This window comes from Leuresthes tenuis, unplaced genomic scaffold, assembly GCF_036924035.1.
Source record: "Leuresthes tenuis unplaced genomic scaffold, fLeuTen1.0.hap1 SCAF_6, whole genome shotgun sequence".
Lineage (NCBI taxonomy): Eukaryota > Metazoa > Chordata > Actinopteri > Atheriniformes > Atherinopsidae > Leuresthes > Leuresthes tenuis.
In genome coordinates this window covers 34,544,390-34,563,761 of record NW_027325360.1, presented here as the reverse complement: position 1 = coordinate 34,563,761, position 19,372 = coordinate 34,544,390, and the positions used below count along the sequence as shown (strand labels likewise).

Here is a 19,372-nt window from a genome sequence, read left to right as displayed (position 1 = left end):
CGCCTGAGGAAGAATGGTCATTGGAGCCTTATGGACTGCGGGGAAGATGGGGCTATGTGTTCAAGTATGAAACAGTTGACCTCTGTCTGTATCAGCTCAACGAGGAAGGTGAGAAGCTGGGACCTCTGACCACTGTGGGTATGCTAACTTCCAACGACTGAGGAGTGTTGAAACTAGCGATACCGCATTATTTAGGAGGAGGTAAGGGCTCGGCTGAGGATGTGTTAACAGTGAAAGAAGAACTCGAAGAAATCCTGGCAGCGTCTGCAGCCAAACGTCTAAGACTGGAGTGTCCTTTGGATGACGTTGAGCTAGCCAAAACAAGGATGGTTTTCACTGCTGTGTGGCAATTGAAAACAGGCGTTACTGGCTGCTGGTTCTTCCGTGCAAGCTACCGGAAATCTAATGAGAATGAAGACGGGGATCTTTTTGTTCTTGAGTGTTTTAACTCTGACTGTGGTGTGTTTAGGACACTGTTAGCAATACCTCATGTAGCCTGGGTGGAGAAGATGAATGAAATATCAGATCGGGTTTCCATGCTCTTCCGCAGCTGCCAGAACTGGGGTGAGATTCTAGCAGTCAAGAAAACCCTGGCTCTGTAGACCTGCCTCCACTGAGCTCCCTCCTCCTCAAACCACCCCCCCATTAACCAGGACACACTCCAGCACAGGTCATACACCAATCAACACAAGGCACAGGATGGGAACTAGCGTCCAGAAGACGTCGTGCAAAGAGATCACCGACGGTCTGGAGAATGCTTCTCCATTGATCTTGATGCTTACAGGGAGCCCTTCTGCGTCATCCACATTGCCACAGTGGCCACGCAGTGGTCATCCACCGTGGCCGTAACAGCGGAGGAAGCTGAGTCTAACGAGATGGAGGACTCCCAGCTTCCACCAGGGCAGGGGCCCCCGGCAGACACTCAGGATGACGGAGGAGAGGAGGACGAGGATGTCAGAGGAGAGGGCGAGGACGAATTTGATGGATGGGTCCCCTCAGGTTTTATCAAAGTTGTAAAAACTGCAGTGATACACCTCTTGAATAAGACCATCAAAAAAATTATGATTGAATGTTGCTATGAGTGTAGTGTGGACCACCCCAGTTTACGGCAACATCGGTGCAAGGATGTGCTCGATGATGACTTTTTTCATGACCATTACTATGGTCTGATGCGGAAACTTTATAATCAACGATTCATTGCTTCTATTCAGCATCTTCTAACTGTGCGTAACATTTGTGAGGATGATGGCAGAGTCAGGGCTGTGGCAGTAGCTTACTTGTACAAACTAACTCTGGTGAAACAAATCAACACTTGTATACAAGATATGTATGAGCAGTTGATTGGAGAAGATGTAAAGAAATTGCAACAGCTTCAAACCATGACAAAGTTTTGGGAGGGTTAAAAGAAGGGTGTAACATTCTTTCTTTACATCAGTTGGATGTGTTTAGACTAATATTGTAATCATGTGATGTTGTTATAACATTTAACTTTTTTAAAATCCTATATTACTAGCATTCCCGCTTATCATGATCACGTGTATGTGTATGTATAATAATACATTGGAGAAAAAATAAAAGTTTGAAATATACTTGCGTTTTGTGTTTTCTGTCATTACAAGCCAGAGTTTGAAAGGTAAGATGGCTGAAACGACATTAATGAAAAAGGTTTTCTACGATCCTATCCACCCTGGTAGTTTTGGGGGGGTAGAAAGGTTGCTTAAAGCTGTACAGGATGAAACGGGTAAGAAAGTTACGTGCAAAAAAGTGCAAGACTTCTTATTAGAGCAAGATGCATATACTCTACATAAACCTGCAAGAACACATTTTCCGAGAAACAGAGTTTTTGTCACCAGCCCCTTAAAACAATTCCAAGCAGACCTCTGTGACATGCAGGCCCTGGCTGAGTACAATGAAGGCTATAATTATCTATTAACCGTCATTGACGAGTTTTCAAAAAAAGGCCTACATTCATGCTATGAAGAGAAAAACAGCCGCAGAGGTGGTAGGGGCTTTTGAATCTGTTTTTATAGAAAGCGAGAGTCCTAAAAAACATCAAACTGATGCGGGGAAAGAATTTTTCTACAAAATTTTATTAGAGACCCACGGAGTTGTGCATTTTGCTACGCTGAGCGAGGTAAAGGCGTCTGTGATTGAGAAGTTTCACCGCACATTAAAAACCAGGATGTGGAAATATTTTACTGCTAATATCACGCATTGATACCTCGACGTCCTGCAGGATCTCATGGGAAGTTACAACCACAGTTACCATACAAGCATCAAAATGATGCCTATGGAAGTGACTCTAGAAAACACCTTTCAAGTGTTTCAAAACCTGTACGGCTCTGCTCCCGGTTGATGCTGCAAATACTCAAGGATAAAGTTTAAAAAAGGAGATCTTGTAAGAATATCTAAACTGCAAGGTGTGTTTGACAAAAAATATGAACAGTTTTACAGATGAAGTGTTTACAGTGACCGAGCAGATAGCATGATCTCCCCCTGTATCCAAACTCAAATATTTTGATGGAGAACCTATCGAAGGTTCCTTTTATGTGGAGGAGCTTCAGAAAGTTAAACTGAATGAGGACAAGATGTATCAAGAGGAGAAGATATTAAAACGAGCACCTGTAATGTACGGTCGTGGAATAGGCTCTATATTTTAAAAATTATTTCGCTTCGTAGCCCCCCTAGTTAAAAAAGGTTTTGCTATAGCTCAGCCTCATCTGAAAACAGCAGCTACGAACATTGCTTCAGATGTCATAGGCAAAGTCATGAGAAGGATCTCGGGTCCTGCAGAGATGGGAGGACAAGAAGGATCGGGTATTATGGTTCTGTCACGAAGTTCAAGGAAGTGGCCGCCCAGTGAACGCGTGAGGGGGTCACAAATACAGAGGGCGCTTAAAAGGAAGAAGTCAGTTAGAAGGATCAAGCCTATAGAGAGGAAGTCTGCATGGAGCAGGGATATATTTCACTGAATCATAAATAGAGAGACAAAGAGAATAAAACATGGCTCTTTTGCATCACAAATCCGCTGAGTGCACCCTGGCAGAACTGGCCTTATTTTCAGTCCCTATGACCCAGCTTTCTATCGAGGAGAAGGTCTACACGGAAATTATGCCTCAATCCGCCATTACTGAGAATGGTCCGATTAAGTTTTTTATACTGGGAAATGGTGAAAAGTATCTGGATCTCAACGATACCTTTTTACATCGTGAACATGGTCCGTCTCACTGGAATCTGATTCAGGTATTGGATCATTAAGACTGTTTCGCTGTAGAGTCAAAGTCACCCGTGGCTCCTCCATCTGACCTTGCTTGATTAGGGTGAGGTACCTTTGCAGTAGGGCGTCGTATTTCTTGATTTTTTCATAAGAGGTCATTCCTGACTGGTTGAGTATCCCTCTCATTTTATTATCCAAATCATCCTCCGCCGTTTGTTTGATAGAAGTCTCTGACATAGTCAAGCGTTTGAACTGATTAGGTGAGATGAGAGACATCTTTTGCGCTGTCCTGAGCGACATGGTTCTTATCTTCCAACGATTCCAGCCACTAGATCCCCAATTATGGGTGCAAGAGCTGTTAGGATGGGAAGAATAAACCCACCTCCTTGACTTTTGAGAGCCAACTGCTTACGTTTTAAACCGGTTCTCTTATCAGCCAGCAGTCTGATAACTTTCTTTTGCTTTTTCAAACTCCGATATTGAGAAGGGGATAGCTAAATGTTACCCTTTAGAATATTCAGAGCAATCTCACACAAAGCTTTAAGGAAGTTGGGTGAACAATGGCTGAGAATGTCCTTACGTTTCTGAGGTGTGGCGTGGTACAGAGCTCTGAGTAACAGAGCATTCCTTTTTATACGGGCTGACATGATAAATTACTATGCTTTCGGAACATAGACAACTGGCCACTGACTAGGAAGTAAACCCGTTCTCAGTCTGTATTGTTCTGGGCATGAGTGGGTCAGGTTGACGATTAAATACCCATGCAGCTCTCTGGTAGCGTCTTCAAAACTTCCCAGGAAGAGAGCTTTCTCTGAGGGGAAGATTTGACGGGCTAGTATATTCACCTGCAATCTGTCTCTGGGATTCTTAAACAGCACCAGGTAATTACTGTTCAGACTGATGGTGCGACTGTATTTCCCTTGATGAAATACATTTTGAGTCAACATCATGACACTCATATTTCTGTGATGTCTGTACTGTGTGAAAATTTTTACCACTTCAGGATGGTCTGAAGCCTGAAAAATAACACCATCCAAAATAACCAAATGGTTACAATCAGGAGGAAATATATATATATATATATATATATAAGAAACTGTTTTTCATGTCTGGTTGTGGGGCCCAGCGGATGTGGGAAATCGTTTTTTGTTAAGTGTTTTAAAAAAGTGTAACCATGTGATGGATGTTGTACCTGAAAATATTTTATTATATTATTATTTTATATTATAAATATATATATATATTTTATATTATAAATATATATATATACATCCGCTGGGCCCCACAACCAGACATGAAAAAGGAGTCTTTAGTCTGGGGTCAAAATCAATCTCCTTCCCCTCTTAATCACCTTAATAAACAAAAGGCAGAGTTCTTCCGTGAGGAAAAAGACGTCTCTTGACATACACCACCCGGAACTTATTCGGGAATGTCACATTCTTTAACAGAAACCCCTTTTTATCTCTTCTGATGGTACGCTGAGGGGTCTCGATCACCGTTTCTCTGGAGTCAGCTAAGGATCCCTCCACTAACTCTGTGACGCTGTCAAAGTTGACCTTCTCGCTGCATTCATGCGTCTGAGTGATGCCTTTAACGTGCATCGATACTTTTTTCTGATTTCTAGTCTGGTAGGCGTAACTCTTGGGTCCTGCTGCAACAAATTCCTGAATTGTGTCACTGATGCAGGTCATTCCTTTGCGCAAATTTCCCCCAGAAACTGTTCAGACACAGTTTAGCCACCTGTCTTTTAGCAGGGTTCACCTCTATTTTGCTGGTATCCAACTGAATACCTTGATGGAGTTTGTAATCTCTTACATACCTTAACTTACTCTCCTCATGAAGTGCATCCGCGGGGTATCATGAAGCCTCTTGTTTACCCTTAAGAAATGTGTGTATGTAATCGAGCAAGACGATAACTAAGCTTTAATTCCTTGCTAAACTCCACACTCACTGTTAGTGCTCTCTCCTCATCACTGTGGCTGCAAGGACCTGCCTGGTTATTCATTTCAGCACAGGTGCGACAGAGAGTGAATACAAGTTTACCGTGAGATGACTTGTAAGGTAAAACAGAGAAAAACAGCCCGTGCGGAGGGTAAACAACAGCTCTTATGAAACCAAAGTAGCTGTCAGGGTCATCAAAATCTTTGCAGATAATCTTGGGATGGCCGAGGGGGTAAGGAAAGCTGCAATTTACATAGGGGTAAAGAGATGGAAAGTCAGCATAGTGCACAGTTTCATGTACCCCTGCAGTGTACCTCAACCTGAGTGCGCAGGTCCGACCACCATACAGTGCAGGAAAATACTCTATATGCTAGCGCCGCAGCCGCCGCTGCTTTCAGTGCGGAGAAACTGACTTAAGTAGGTGAGCCAACAGGAACGTACAAAGTTTGTTTCACTTAAAACTTACGTTCATGGTTCCATATTCAGATTCTTCCCCGTCTCAGTCAACAAAATCCGCCAATCTAGTTGAAATGTGGACCATGGACTTATACTACGTGTCCGACGAAAGACCACTCAAATGTGGGAGGGGCATTGACGTCATGCTCCGAATTACAAACAATCATCAAGTAATGCACTACTTGAAAAAAAGTCTAATAACAGTTTTCAAATGTCATATCACTCTGTCTTCACAGTGACTAACCATGAGCCATTGACTGTTGAATAAGTTTAATTATTGAGTTGAGTCATAGTTTATTTCTATAGCACATTTACAAAAGAACCCAACTACAGCTGACCAATGCGCTGTATACGCTGAACACATATAGATATGATTAATAGTCTTGAAAACAACAATACATTTGAGTTAAAAATAAAACAGTGGGGCATCAAATAGATGAATGAAATACAAACAGTTCTTGCATGACAAAAGTCTAGATATACCACTCAGCTCTAAAAGCTAGTGAGAAGAAATAGGTTTTAGGCAAAGTTCTAAAATGATCTGACGTGAAAAGGTAGGCTGTTTCAAAGATTAGGAGCCACAACTGAAAAAGCTCCATCACCTCTATTTTTTAGCCTGGATCTGATTACTTTCAAAAGCAATTGATTCATAGACCTCAAAGCTCTGGATGGAGATTGGGGCTGTAAAAATACAGACAGGTAAGGTGGTGCCATGCCTTTGATACTCTTGAAAACAAGCAATAAGATTCTAAACTGGATCCTGTAATAGACTGGAGGCCAGTGTAGAGAGGCCAAAACAGGTGTGATGTGATCATACTGTTTCTTTACACTTAGAAGATGGGGGAAAACATGAACTACTCTCTCAAAGAAATGTAAAGGAATGTAGGTCCTCACCTTAATGAGGATTCTTAAATGAAAAAGGCTCATCTTGATCACTGAACTAATCTGTTTGTCAAATTTAAAGGCAGTCAAAGATCATGCCAAGGTTCCTTGCTACTGGGTGACAGTAAAAAGGTGGTGGGCCAATGACACTGTCAAAACCATGTGAAAGGTTGGATTGCCCAACTACAATTATTTTTGTTCTGTCTTTGCTCAAATTGCAAAAAAAATTTAAAAAATCAGCTCCATCCATGATCGTACATCTCCTAGGCAGTTTAGCTGAGCCTGGGTGGAAATATGGCTTCTAGTTTGAATTTGAAGATAAATCTGTAAATTTGCACGGTGGTGTTGTGGTCAGCACCATTGCCTCTCAGCCTCACGCTGGTTCAAATGTTGGCTGGAGCCTTTCTGTGTGAAGTTTGCATGTTCTTCCTCCCACTGCCCAAAAACATGCATGCCAGGTTATTTGGTGACTCTAAATTGTCCCTAGGACTGAGTGTGAGTGTGGATGGTTGTTTGTCTCATTTGTCTCTGTGTGGCCCTCTGATGGACTGGCAACCTGTCCAGGATATACCCTGCCTCTCTCCCAGTGACAGCTGGGATAGGCTTCAATGCTGCAGCGATCCCGAGTTGGATTAAGCAGGTCTAGAAAATGGATGGATATATGTATCTGTAATGCATCTGCAAATCAATTAAAAGAGATGTTATGCTTTTAAAAAATTGATCCCAGGGGAAGCATAAACAGTAACGGCCCAAAGTGCCTTGAGGTATCCCACAAGTAAGTTGGTACAAAGTTGAGGAATTCTTATCCAATCTGACAGAAAACTGTCATAAAAATTATGCAGCACTCAAGAATGTATATACTGATAAGCATTCATGCAAAATGTCAATAATAAAAAAGAGAATCTAAGACAGAGGCTGAAAACAGAAAAACTATAATCAGACAGAAGATCTTAAAGATCTTACCTGACCACGAGTTTACCCAGACAGTACAACTAGACCTAATCTGGGCCACTTTTGACAATGGCAAGTGTAGTAAGGGCTAACCTGGCAGGAAAAAATGTGGCATTGATCTGTAGCTGAATTTAGATGCGGGCTAAATGAAAGTCATATTTGGGCTATGTTAGAAAAATCAACTCACAGACAAGGGCATGAAACCAAGAAATCCCTCAGAGGCCTCAGAATTTTACTTGCAAGGGGAGAACAACACACGAACCTTCTCTCTGCAGATTCACAAGAGTTCTCCAACGAGTGGTTGCCTCCCTTGCTCTTTTATTAGGTGACACACACACACATACATACAATCCTCTATGTGCCCAGGTCTGGTATATCTCCTAAGTTTGGAGGCATCTCCTTATTTGGGGAGCTATAAAGATAACGATCAGTGGGTAGACAACATTCCTTCTTAAAACACAGTTCTCTTTGTCTCCCAACTTCTCCATTTGAAGTTTTGATATGAAATGGCCTCTCTGGCTGTGACTTTTATTTAATGATAATAAGCTAACTTTTCTGACAGGCTAAGATTAACACATTTTCTATCTGGGATATAGTTAACTGGTAAGTTTATAAGGACGAACATTGTCATGGCACATAAACTGAAAAAAGCTTCTAGTTTTTATGGCTGACTGTAATAACTCTCAACTACTTAGCTAAAGATTATATATATAAAAAATGTTTTAGTATAATAATCTGCCTTTGTAAAGCTAAACCTCAGAACAGGATAACTATTTAGTTCTATTTAGAATAACTTACAAAGTTGTGTGTAGACATATACAAAACATTTAAAAACAAAAATAATCCTGAGCTTGTTGTGAAAAAAGAACAACATGCCTCCTTGGTTAGAGCAAATGCAACATACTTATTTATGGTTACACACAACTTCCCACTTCTGCATTTTCACACATCACATAGCAAACCCAATCAGCCACTTGAGATCTGTTTTTGTGGAGTGCAGTTCATATTTTTTAGTGAAACTAACTAAGAAGCATTTCACCTTATTTATGGTTTTTCACATTTGCTTGGGGTGGCCTTGCAAGATCAGGAGTTCCAATCAAAACACACAAATTCACCTGAAAGCATGAAGAGATAAAATCTTAGCTGTTAACCCAGCCCTCCAGGTCATGATACAGCTTATTGGTTGGTAGACTTGGGTATTCAACACAGATCTGACACAGCCTCTCTCTCCAGTCAGTGTAGGTTTTGATTCTGTGAGTCTGGTGCCAACGGAAAAACTCCTCATAGGCCTGCTTGTCTAAAGCCACATGCCTCAGATAAGCAGCTAGATTTGCCGTGCTCCTGAAATCAGCCACATGGATAAAGGAATGGGGGGGGGCCACATCTTCGTAGGTTGCCCTGCTTGGGCCAAGAACCACTGGAATGGCCCCTGCTTGGAAGGCATTCCTCCACAATTTCTCACTAATGTAGTCCTTTGCCTCAGAGTTCTCAAAGGCCAGATAAAAAAGACAGTTTCCAATAGTGGAGAGCAGCTTCTTGTCTGGCAGAGGTTTCTTGTTCCATTTTCCATATACCTCAATGGGGATGTACTTCTTTAGACTTTGGTAAACACCAGTACGAGTCTGGTTTGGGTGGTATTTGCTGACCACCCAACTGACAAAGCAGGAGCGATTTGAAGCAGTCTGAAAGCCCAGCTCATAAGTTCCTCTGATGGTCTTTCCATAAGGGATAGATATATCTGCATCACGCCTGTAGCTCATTGTCCAGTTGAAAAGGTCATTGAGCTGCTTGAGGTTTGCATTGTTAACAGGAGGCTCCAGGGACAGCCAAACCCAGCGCTGGGAGATAGGGCGATGCAGGTGCAGGGGCATAACTGACCGATTGCTGCTCAGCTCCTGATGGTGGAATACAACCACATCAGCAGTGAAGAATGACGATGTGTTATCTGTAAGTAAACAATGGCTGATGTTGTACAGCTTGAGACATTTGTCGCCATCAAGACTATAGGAACGGCCAAATGGCCAGTGCCAAAGCAAAATGCTGATATTTCTCTGAAGAATTGGTGGTGTGTATAGATGCGGATAGAGCTTATAGTCCAACAAACTGTAATAGAACAATGTTGAGAAGGAGCTGAGGAGAAGGAGGAGGAGGAGGAGGCAGAGGGCTCTAGATTCAGGTCTTGTCATGGCTGGGTGTAATTCAGGTCAAAAGGGCACAGATCACTGGTATGAAACCCTTAAAGGGAAGGAAGGGTAGATCAGATGTATAATTATAGCTTCACATGCACTGTTAGACAACACATCTAACATTTGACAGAATTTATGCTAGAATAATAACAAGCAGATAGTGTAGTCATCAGTAGTAGAGAGTAGACAGACATGATGAAAGAAATAATAATGATTGAGATTACTGAGTCGGAAAGAAACAAATTATATATACAAATATGTATATATATACTGTATATATATGTGTGTGTGAGGTATATTTTCTGTTTGTCTTTCTTTCACATTTTTTTCATTAAAATAACTTTATTGTGTATGTTGATGCTGAGGTTATTTGTGAAATAAAACTGGTACAGGGTTGGATAGATGGTACATCCCGATAGATGATGACAACACAAAATCAGTTTATAAAACTAACTCACCCACACAAATAAATCTGAATGAAAACCTTTTGTGGATACACACAGTAGCATTCTATCAGCAATAAATCAGTTTACTTTGTCAGTAAAATTAGTAGTTTACAAAGACAGGATGCTTCTTACCTTCGTGAGATGGCATCAGACTGTTTACTGCCAGCACAGTGTTGTCCTCTTCAACTGCATAGAGGAAATCCTGCCCCCACCAAAGTTTTGACTCATCTCTTGCTTCACACTCACAATAGGGTGTGACAACAATGATCAATAGCATTTCAAACAATAATGGAACAATATTTAGATAATATACAGTTATTCCAAATTAGATGTTTAAAAAAAAAAAATACAAATTTGAACCTGAATTCACATCTTATTTCTCAAACAGTTAATATTCACACTATAGATCAATTCACTGTCATATTTAGTTGGGCTACAGATAATAAAACCCTCACCAAAGACACCTGTCACCACACAACCCAGTTTTGAAATTGTTAGAGAAGCTGTTAAACTGCTAATGCACCAGCTCTTTGCAGAATTAACACAGCAACTAGTGGCACTCCAAACATTGCTGATTTCACATATGTAAACCACAAGCTGGTGTTACTCTTCCTGTTCTTGCAGCTCTGCAAAGGATAGGTGCACAGTGTTATACCACTCTTCTAGGCACAAACCACATTCTAACTGTTTCGGGTATTCCCCCCTTATTCTCCTAAATCAACGATGATAAGCAAAACCTGTAAGTTTCTAAACTTAAGGACATCAAAACATAGTAAAATGCTAAAGGTTGGATGAATGCCCCTATTGAAAGCTAATTTTTATGTTGAACTATGTTTTACACCTAACTGTGCCCTGGAACTATACACCATAGACCAGCCCTGTCATTCAACTCTTCTATCATCTAAGCAAGCAGCAGATAGCAGTCATAACTTTTTGTCTCTCTATGTAAGTTACACTGTTCTGACAGTTCTGACCACCTAGAGTTGCTGTGAGTTTCAAATGTAATGATCTCAGTTTATATTAGCAAAATATAAATGTTTATAGGACTGGATGTTAAGCATATATCAGTGTAAATCACATTAACATGATATGAATGTAACTAGCAAAACAAAATATTACGATTCACCATTCTCTCAATATTATAAGAAGAATATTATAAGAAGATAATCATTTATGTGTCACGTCTGTTAGTTTTGTTATGTGTTAAGTTCCTGGTTTAGTCATTAGTTTTGTCATGTTTTCCTTTGGTTTCGCTTGCCCTGCCATTTAATTCACTCACTTCACCTTTGCTTTCCCCCTCAGCTGCACTCCATCACTAATCACCTCCGTTCAGTATTTAGTTTCCAGGTTCCCCCATGCACATAACAAAACTAACAGATGTGACATCATGCGATCAATAGGTGTTTAGCATGCAGATAATCTTAATGTACATTTGTGTTGTTCTATGCTGCTTATCATTAAACTTGGCCACAACATACTCAAACAGTGGTGCAGCATTATTTTGATGTGGTGTATGTGTCTATTTAGCATCAATGGGAATATAAAGGTAAAAATGAATTTAAGTTTTGTCAAATTCAAGAAAGTAATGCAACATCTGAGCACCTGAGAAAACATTAAGCTGATTTGCAAAATAAAAATGGTAAAACAGGATATTTCAGTTACATTATCATCATAATTATCATTATTATCACTATTATTATTATCATTGTTCTTATCATCATTGATAATTACATAAATATAGGGTTGTGAGGAGATCTCGTGCGACGAGATACAACGTGGCGGGTACGGGCGGCGGAAATGATAAATGGCAGTAGAATGACTGATAAGACACGGACAATATGCAAGCATTGTATGAAAATAATGCTGTACACTGCAGCAATTTACTTTCAATTTGTGGGAGAAGTTTATTAAAAGCTCATGCTTACATCATTCATGTAAAAAGTTATAGTAAAACATTTCAAAATGCATGTGCAACTTGGTTAAATAAAAGTCTGTTGGTCCAGTTACATATTTTGTCACAGTAGCCCCCCCCCACTCCCCCCTTTGTCCTGTCCAGCATTATGGCAGCAGAATTGTAATCTGAATACCTTTGATGCTAAACAGATTTGCTTTGCCAAGGGAAGCTTTATGAATGTAAAGCTCCCCTTGATGCCCATCAACTGCTTATTTATTTAATTTTGTTACAATATTTAACATGTAATAGTGCCAAACCGGACCGGGAGGACAGGGAAAGAGGAAGAGCAAAGAAGAAGAAACAGAACAAAAATAGAAAGAAAAACCAGACAACCAGCTGCTACACCTGTAAAAACAAAACAGACGACAATCCACGGCCTCCGTGGGGAATCCAGCCTTAGAGCCACCAGGAGCACCTGAAAGCAGACAAGCAGAGAAAAAACACACACACAAACAAACAATAACACAACACAAGTAGTGGCAATCGTATACAAGACAACTGTGGATATAAATGACCTCAAACCACAAGATATTACAAAAACTGCGAGCATGCTACTAGGCTAATGAATGTGTGTGTGTGTGTGTGTGTCTGCATGAACATGCGATACCCATGCCCCCCACCCCAGCAATCAGAAGCAGGCAGAGAGGGCCACAACACCCGGGCCACCAGCAGCCCCCACGGAGCACAGAACCCAGGAAGCCCACCGCAGGGGCAACCACGCATCCACCCAGACGACTGCAGAGGAAGCCCCCGGACAGAGCCCCCATATGCATAGGGCAGAGGCCCCCCGGGAACCAGGGGCAACAGCCCACTGACCCCGCCAGGCCCCAGCCACCCAGACATGGACCCACCCAATACCCGAGAGGGCTAAGTAGAGGGGTGTAGTGGCCCCATCCACTACACCCCACAGAACACACACGCCCCCAAAACCCTACATGTGTGAGTGTGTGCTGTGTACAGGAGCCAGAAGGGAGAGGGGTATGGAATATACCAGAGAGGGCAGCCAGAGACTGGCTGCAATAGGCACCCCCGTTTCCTGTGACCTGCCACAGGGCAGGAGGGCCTGATGTCCACCAGGCTCGAGGCCTGCAGCGACTGCATTCGAGGAGCTACTGTACCCACAGAAGGCACCCACCCCAGAGGACCTCTACAAATAAAGAAAAGAGAAAAAAACAAATAAACAAACCACGCAGTCTCACCAGTCACAGCAGCCCAGGCCTGAGACCCACCATCACCCAGGCCCACCCAGGCCTCCCCAATAGGGGAAAAGCACCGCCGCACCACACCGCACGCCTCAACACCCTAAAAAAAAAAAAAAAAAAGCAACCTGCGGACACATCGGAGGTCCCAGAGCAACCAATCACAGTAGTTTACTTAAAATCTCGTCTCGTCTCGTTCTCATGAACCCAATATCGTGTCTCATCTCGTGAGCTGAACGTATCGTCAGACCCCTAATTATTATTGTTAATATACATCATTCAAATTTGTCACATATGCTAGTTAAAACAATAAACAACTTATAATATGATGTTTGCATAGATAATTTATGTAGTTGTTTTGGTCTTTTTTTTTTTGGTGACATCCTGTCTGCTATAATAAGTTTCCTTTACAATGTACATAGAATGTTGGGGATTCAGCCATCCATGTAGAAGAAGAGCTGGCAGCAGAGATGATGGCTCTGTATCTTGTGTGTAATGAAGAAGGACAAGTCAGGGATGTAAGGATCGTCATTGAGGATACCATCGTACTCAACCACCTTGGGGATCTCAGCAGAGCCTGCTGGTACTTGCTTGGACTCACTTGTGCCTTGTCAAATACCCCAAAACTCTAAAATAAATTTTTGAAGTATTTCAAAAGATGCTTGTTGAAGTAGATGCTGGAAACCTGCCAACAAAGGTACAACGATCTAATGACATAGTTGTCTGTAGGGCAGATGAGCACAGATGAGACTCATAACCAGTTGAACCATGTGTGTAAGTCAAAAAACAGACCTCAGTATCCTCAGTAATTGGAGGTTCTTCTTGAAACTTGGACAATCTACGGCTTTATTTCATCAGATATGATGTTTGATGCACATTTACATTTTGCATTAATGTGCATTTTATTTTTTTCTTCATAATGCACAGAGGTCGCCAACAAAAATGTATCTTCTGTGAGAAGAACATTTTAAAGTATAATTTGAATATTTTGTGAAATCTTTTTAGTATATATTACAGAATATCCACAAATCAAATACAGCATGTAGTGAATTAAGTTAAAAAAAAATCAGTCAGTACCACAAATTTTTAGTAAATCATTAGCAAATTTGCAATTGTTTGTATTATGTTTTAAATTATATTTACTCAGTTTCTATAGTGCTTTCTACTCTTTTTCTAAATGTTTTACACAGTATTTCAGTTCCATTTACTCAATTAATGTGGTATTTGTGCCAAGTCAATTAATTCAGACTTAATAAATGTAAATGTTACTTAGATTTACTCATGTTATATATATATACCGTTTTTTATAAATATATACAGATAACCAATCAGGTTCTAATTCACATTTTGGAATAGCACATTAATCTAACATAAATGGAGCACAGGACTGTTACTCACATAGCCAGGCCTCAGTTAACCAGACTGAACATGTCACAACCGGTGTGGTGGGGGTTATGCGTGACGTGGTGGAGGGAGGACCCAGATGCAGATTTTAAAGGAAAACTTGATTTATTAACACAAAAGAACATAGAGCTGGAATAAACAAAACTATGCTGTGGCTGTGGAAAAAAACAAGAGGCAAAACCTGACCAGACAAACCTGAAACACATGAATCATGTGGCATGAATGAAGGTAAGGTGAGGTGAGGATTTTGCCCCGACCTGAGGACAACCTGGAAACTAAATACTGTGGTGAGGTGATTGGAGATGGGGTGCAGCTGTGAAACAAAGACCGTGACTTGAGTGAACCTAATGATGTGAAAAAACATGGAAAAAAACTTGACTATAGATAAACCTAAAACCTGAAAACAAAACTATAATCATGACAGAAAACACAGAACCCAAAACATGACATGACAGAACACACACAAGATACTAATGGTGCATAATTTGAAACTGTATATTCATCCATCCATTTTCTATACCGTCAATCCGTTAATCGGGTAGCGGTACCCAGCAGTCAGAAACTGTATATTGATATAAGGAAATTAATTTAATCTTTAAATATTCTATTGAATTTCTGTTGATAAATTGACAAATGTAGGTGTGTCGTAGGTAGTAATTCATATCTATGAATATAAGTTAATAGCTATTTTCAAGAAAATGGATTGCAATGCACTGTATTTCCGACAGTAAGAGTGTTGTGGAGCTTTTGTTTTGATAGGCCAAGCCGGAAACATCGCTTGTAATCTATGCCGCATTTACTTTACGGCTGCTCGCACACTGCATCCTTGAAATTTAAAACGTTGCGTTACAAAGCTGGACGATCTCCACGGGGAAGCTAGGCCAAGATGCGGTGGATGATAAAATACGTACAGTCTATTTAGGCCTGTCACATGAAACTAGAAAAAGTGAATAAGCGTTATATCATTCATCACTACTTAGGGCCGACACATTAAGTGCTGTACAAGCTCGGACGGGATGCCCGACAACAAGACTGAGGTGAAACGGGTATTTAAATCTAGTTATAGGCCACCGCCAGTATGCTAAACTGGTAAATACAGAGCATACTTACACAGAACTAGGAGGCAAAATGGGATTCCTGCACCAGCTTCATCTTCTTTTGTGGAAGAACATCTCTCTGAAGAAAAGGGGACCGGTAGGACAAAATATTTGTTCTCATGACTATCTGTGAAATCCGACCAAAATAAATAATTAAACAAACTAACAAGCAATCAGTCATTCCCGGCTGCACTGCCGGCAGCCCTTATTTGTGCTGTTTTATAAGGCAACCATCAGGCAGTAAAATAACACCGCAGTTAGTTAGTTTAGGAGAGACTGATGTAAGGCTTTATTGCCAAGGCGTTGCTTGGAAGCAGGAGGTGACCATGCAGTCATACAGGTTGTTGTTTGTCGATAACTTACAGTCATGTAACTGTGAGAATGCTGGAAAGCATTCCCACTATTGTTTTCCTGTTTCTCTTTATTATTATTATTATTATTATTATTATTATTATTATTATTATTATTATTATTATTGTTATTATTATTATTATTATTCCGCCATTTTTCGGTGCATAACAACTCCTGCAATCTTTCACCGATTTCAACAATTTTGGTATCAAGACGAACGTTCAGGAGATTTATGCTATAACTTTTGGTGTTTATATATTTTATACTTTTTTAACTATTCCACTTTGATTAAACTTTTTTCCTAATTCAAATGAATGGAAAGTGCTTCAAACTCTTCAAATTCTTCTTCCTCTTTCCAACCTAACTGTTTCTGCAGATTTTCAGCTAGAGACACCATTCAAACTTTAAACGGGTCTCAAGACATTCAGCTATTACCAATTAGTGCAGCCTTTTCAAATATTAAGCCACTATTGAACTACGGTTTAAAAAAACGTGAACAAATTTAAACTTTTTCTCCTCTTTTCAACCTAACTACTCCTGCAGTCTTTCACCGATTTCTACAATTGTGATATCAAAATGTTCAGCTCTTTGAGGAGATTACGTCTTTCAATTTTTGTGTTTCTAACTTTCATACTTTTTAAAATATGTAACATTTTATTTAAATTTTATTCAAACTTAAGGCAAATTTCAACTCCTTCTCTTCTTATCAACCTAACTACAGCTACATACTTTCAGCTAGAGACACCATTCAAAGTTTAAACGGCTCACAAGACATTCAGCTATTATGAAATGGGTCAGCTTTTTCAAATATTAAGCCAATTTTGAAAAATGACTGTTTCAAAAACTAAAAATCTTCCCTTTTTTTTCGGTCCTTTCATCAAATCTTCTGTTCTTCCAATAGGTTGAAATCATTCCACTATTGTTATTTCAGCTTCAAATTACTTCAAGCAAGACTTCAGCAACTGGTTTTTCATCAACTGAAAGATTTTCCAGTTTTTTAGCATTGTCAACTGTCTCAATTCAACTTCAACAGCATTCTCACTGCTGTTTCATAGGGACGGCTTTTTCTAGTTCAGGTCTGTCTTCCTACTGTAAGAAGAGAAGAGGACATACTGTGGGACTGTACCTGTTTGCATATGAAACTGAAGTTGATAGATGTTTCAGTTTGGCCACTGTCCAAAGGTTGTTGATGTTGTATTGAAAGGGGATTCTAAAATTGTCCAGAGGTATGAAAAGTTAACAGCAATGTGTTATTTGCATAGCACTATTCGTAACAATGTTGTTACAAAGTGCGTAAGGTGAGTTGGGTCATGTAGATGTTCCTTATTGAAACTGTGTAGGAGTGGCAGAACATGGAGAATGAAAATCTGCAAGAATCTGGTTAAATTTGATATTCAATATTTTGCACTTTATTCACGTTTTTTTGTTCCCTGGTTTAAAAAAAATATATATATTAACTTTCCCTCGAGCAACAACTTTTGGGAAGGTTGTTTGTGTATATATGTATTCATTTACATATTTATATTTCTTTCTTTCAGCAGGCCACCCAAAAACATCAAATAAGTTGAGAAAGTAAGATCAGGGTGAATTTACCTGACTCCACTTCCTAGAACAAGGTATTGTTCAGTTGGAACAATGCTATAACAGATGGATTCATGTGTGCATCACATTAGACATCAGAGAAAAAAGAGAGGGTCAGAGCAAGAAGAACCATTGTGAATCAGTGGATCTCACAATGATTTCACATAACTAAGCAGTGTATTGACACAATGTTTCAAATTACATTAATCTATAGAGGTCATAGTTCATTCTCTATGTTGGCTGTTGATAGAGGGATATAATGCTCAAAGAAGAGAGTGAGACAGAAGAGAGTAAGAGCTGGATGAACAGTTAGGGGAAAGCAAGAAGGTGAGACAGTGAAAGACAGGGGACACATCCCAGAGGGGAACCTGAAGTAGCAGTTGACATTTTTATATTATTATAACATTTTATATTTCTATAAAATTCATAATCATTCATATTACTTTTACACTAAAATGTTTGTAAATATTCAAATGTAAATATATATATATATATATATATTTTTTTTAATTGAATGTCTCTACCCAGTTTTACCTTTACCCCTGCCCAGGCTCCTGCCACCATGCGAGCCTGAATTCGATTAAGTAGGTTTAGAAAATTAAAAGATGGATAGCTTTTTTACCTTTACCAGTTGTTTCAGTTTCAGTAGTAGCTGCAGGTCAGTTGCAGGAATACTGGTTTTAGCATTGGCAGTACATTTTATGTATTATATTGCACATTTTTTTACACGTTTAAAAAGTGTTAAAAGCTTTATTGTTACAGCTTTTTTTGGAATGTGTTCTGGCCCTGATATACAAGAAGGGATGTGTGTTTTGCTCTTCATGTCCTATTAAAAAGAAAAGGAGGGCATAGTTAATGACAACAGAGGAGCTTCAGTCATGATAGACAATAGTTAGAGATGGAAAAATGCTAATTCTATAAGAATCTCTTCATTTATACCTATTAAAGTGTAATACATCTTGAACTTTGAGAGGTACTGGCTCACTTCAGACAAGTGAAAACTTTGAATCTTAATATACTCCTCAGCTGACGTTTGGACTGCATTTTAGCAGGAGAGGAGTGAAAAAGCATCAGAGACAGTATGATGAGTAGTTGTACAGACCAACAAGTATATGAGCACATCAGTGTTGTTTTTAAACAGACTTATTATACTATATTGCCAAAATTATTCACTCACCCATCCAAATAATTAATTCAGGTGTTCCAACAACAAGTCCAGTCTGGAAATTTTATCACTACGAAATACTCCACAGTCAGCTGTCAGTGGTATTATAACAGAGTGGAAACAATTGGGAACGACAGCAACTCAGCCATGAAGTGGTAGACCATGTAAAATGTCAGAGGATGCTGAGGCGCATAGTGCGCAGAGGTTGCCAACTTTCTGCAGAGTCAATCGCTACAGACCTCCAAACTTCACGTGGCCTTGAGATTAGCTCAAGAACAATGCGTAGGGAGCTTCATGGAATGGGTTTCCTTGGTCGAGCAGCTGCATCCAAGCCATACATCACCAAGTGCAATGCAAAGGGTCGGATGCAGTGGTGTAAAGCACGCTGCCACTGGACTCAAGAGACAGGTTTTCTGGAGTGATGAGTCACACTTCTCCATCTTGCAATCTAATGGACGAGTCTGGGGACACAGGGTCGGTTGCCAGGAGAACGGTACTTGTCTGACTGTATTGTGCAGAGTGTAAGGTTTGGTGGAGGGGGG

The 19,372-nt window shown here is 40.1% G+C and overlaps 2 protein-coding genes across 2 annotated transcripts in view; one reads left to right on the top strand and one right to left on the bottom strand.

Moving 5' to 3' along the window:
• Positions 1–8,313: 8,313 nt before the first annotated feature.
• Positions 8,314–10,299, bottom strand: LOC140309228 (alpha-(1,3)-fucosyltransferase 7). The gene is made up of 2 exons (XM_072387051.1): positions 10,212–10,299; positions 8,314–9,682 (listed from the first exon to the last, which is right to left on the bottom strand). The coding sequence occupies exon 2, from the start codon at positions 9,631–9,633 to the stop codon at positions 8,587–8,589; it is 1,047 nt and encodes a 348-aa protein (XP_072243152.1). The 5' UTR covers positions 9,634–9,682; positions 10,212–10,299; the 3' UTR covers positions 8,314–8,586.
• A 5,152-nt stretch (positions 10,300–15,451) lies between these two features.
• Positions 15,452–19,372, top strand: part of abca2 (ATP-binding cassette, sub-family A (ABC1), member 2) — a 357,455-nt gene continuing 353,534 nt past the window's right edge. The window contains exon 1 of the mRNA XM_072388588.1: positions 15,452–15,830. Coding sequence (XP_072244689.1) covers positions 15,765–15,830 — 66 coding nt within the window. The 5' untranslated portion in view covers positions 15,452–15,764. The remainder of the gene's footprint in view (positions 15,831–19,372) is intronic.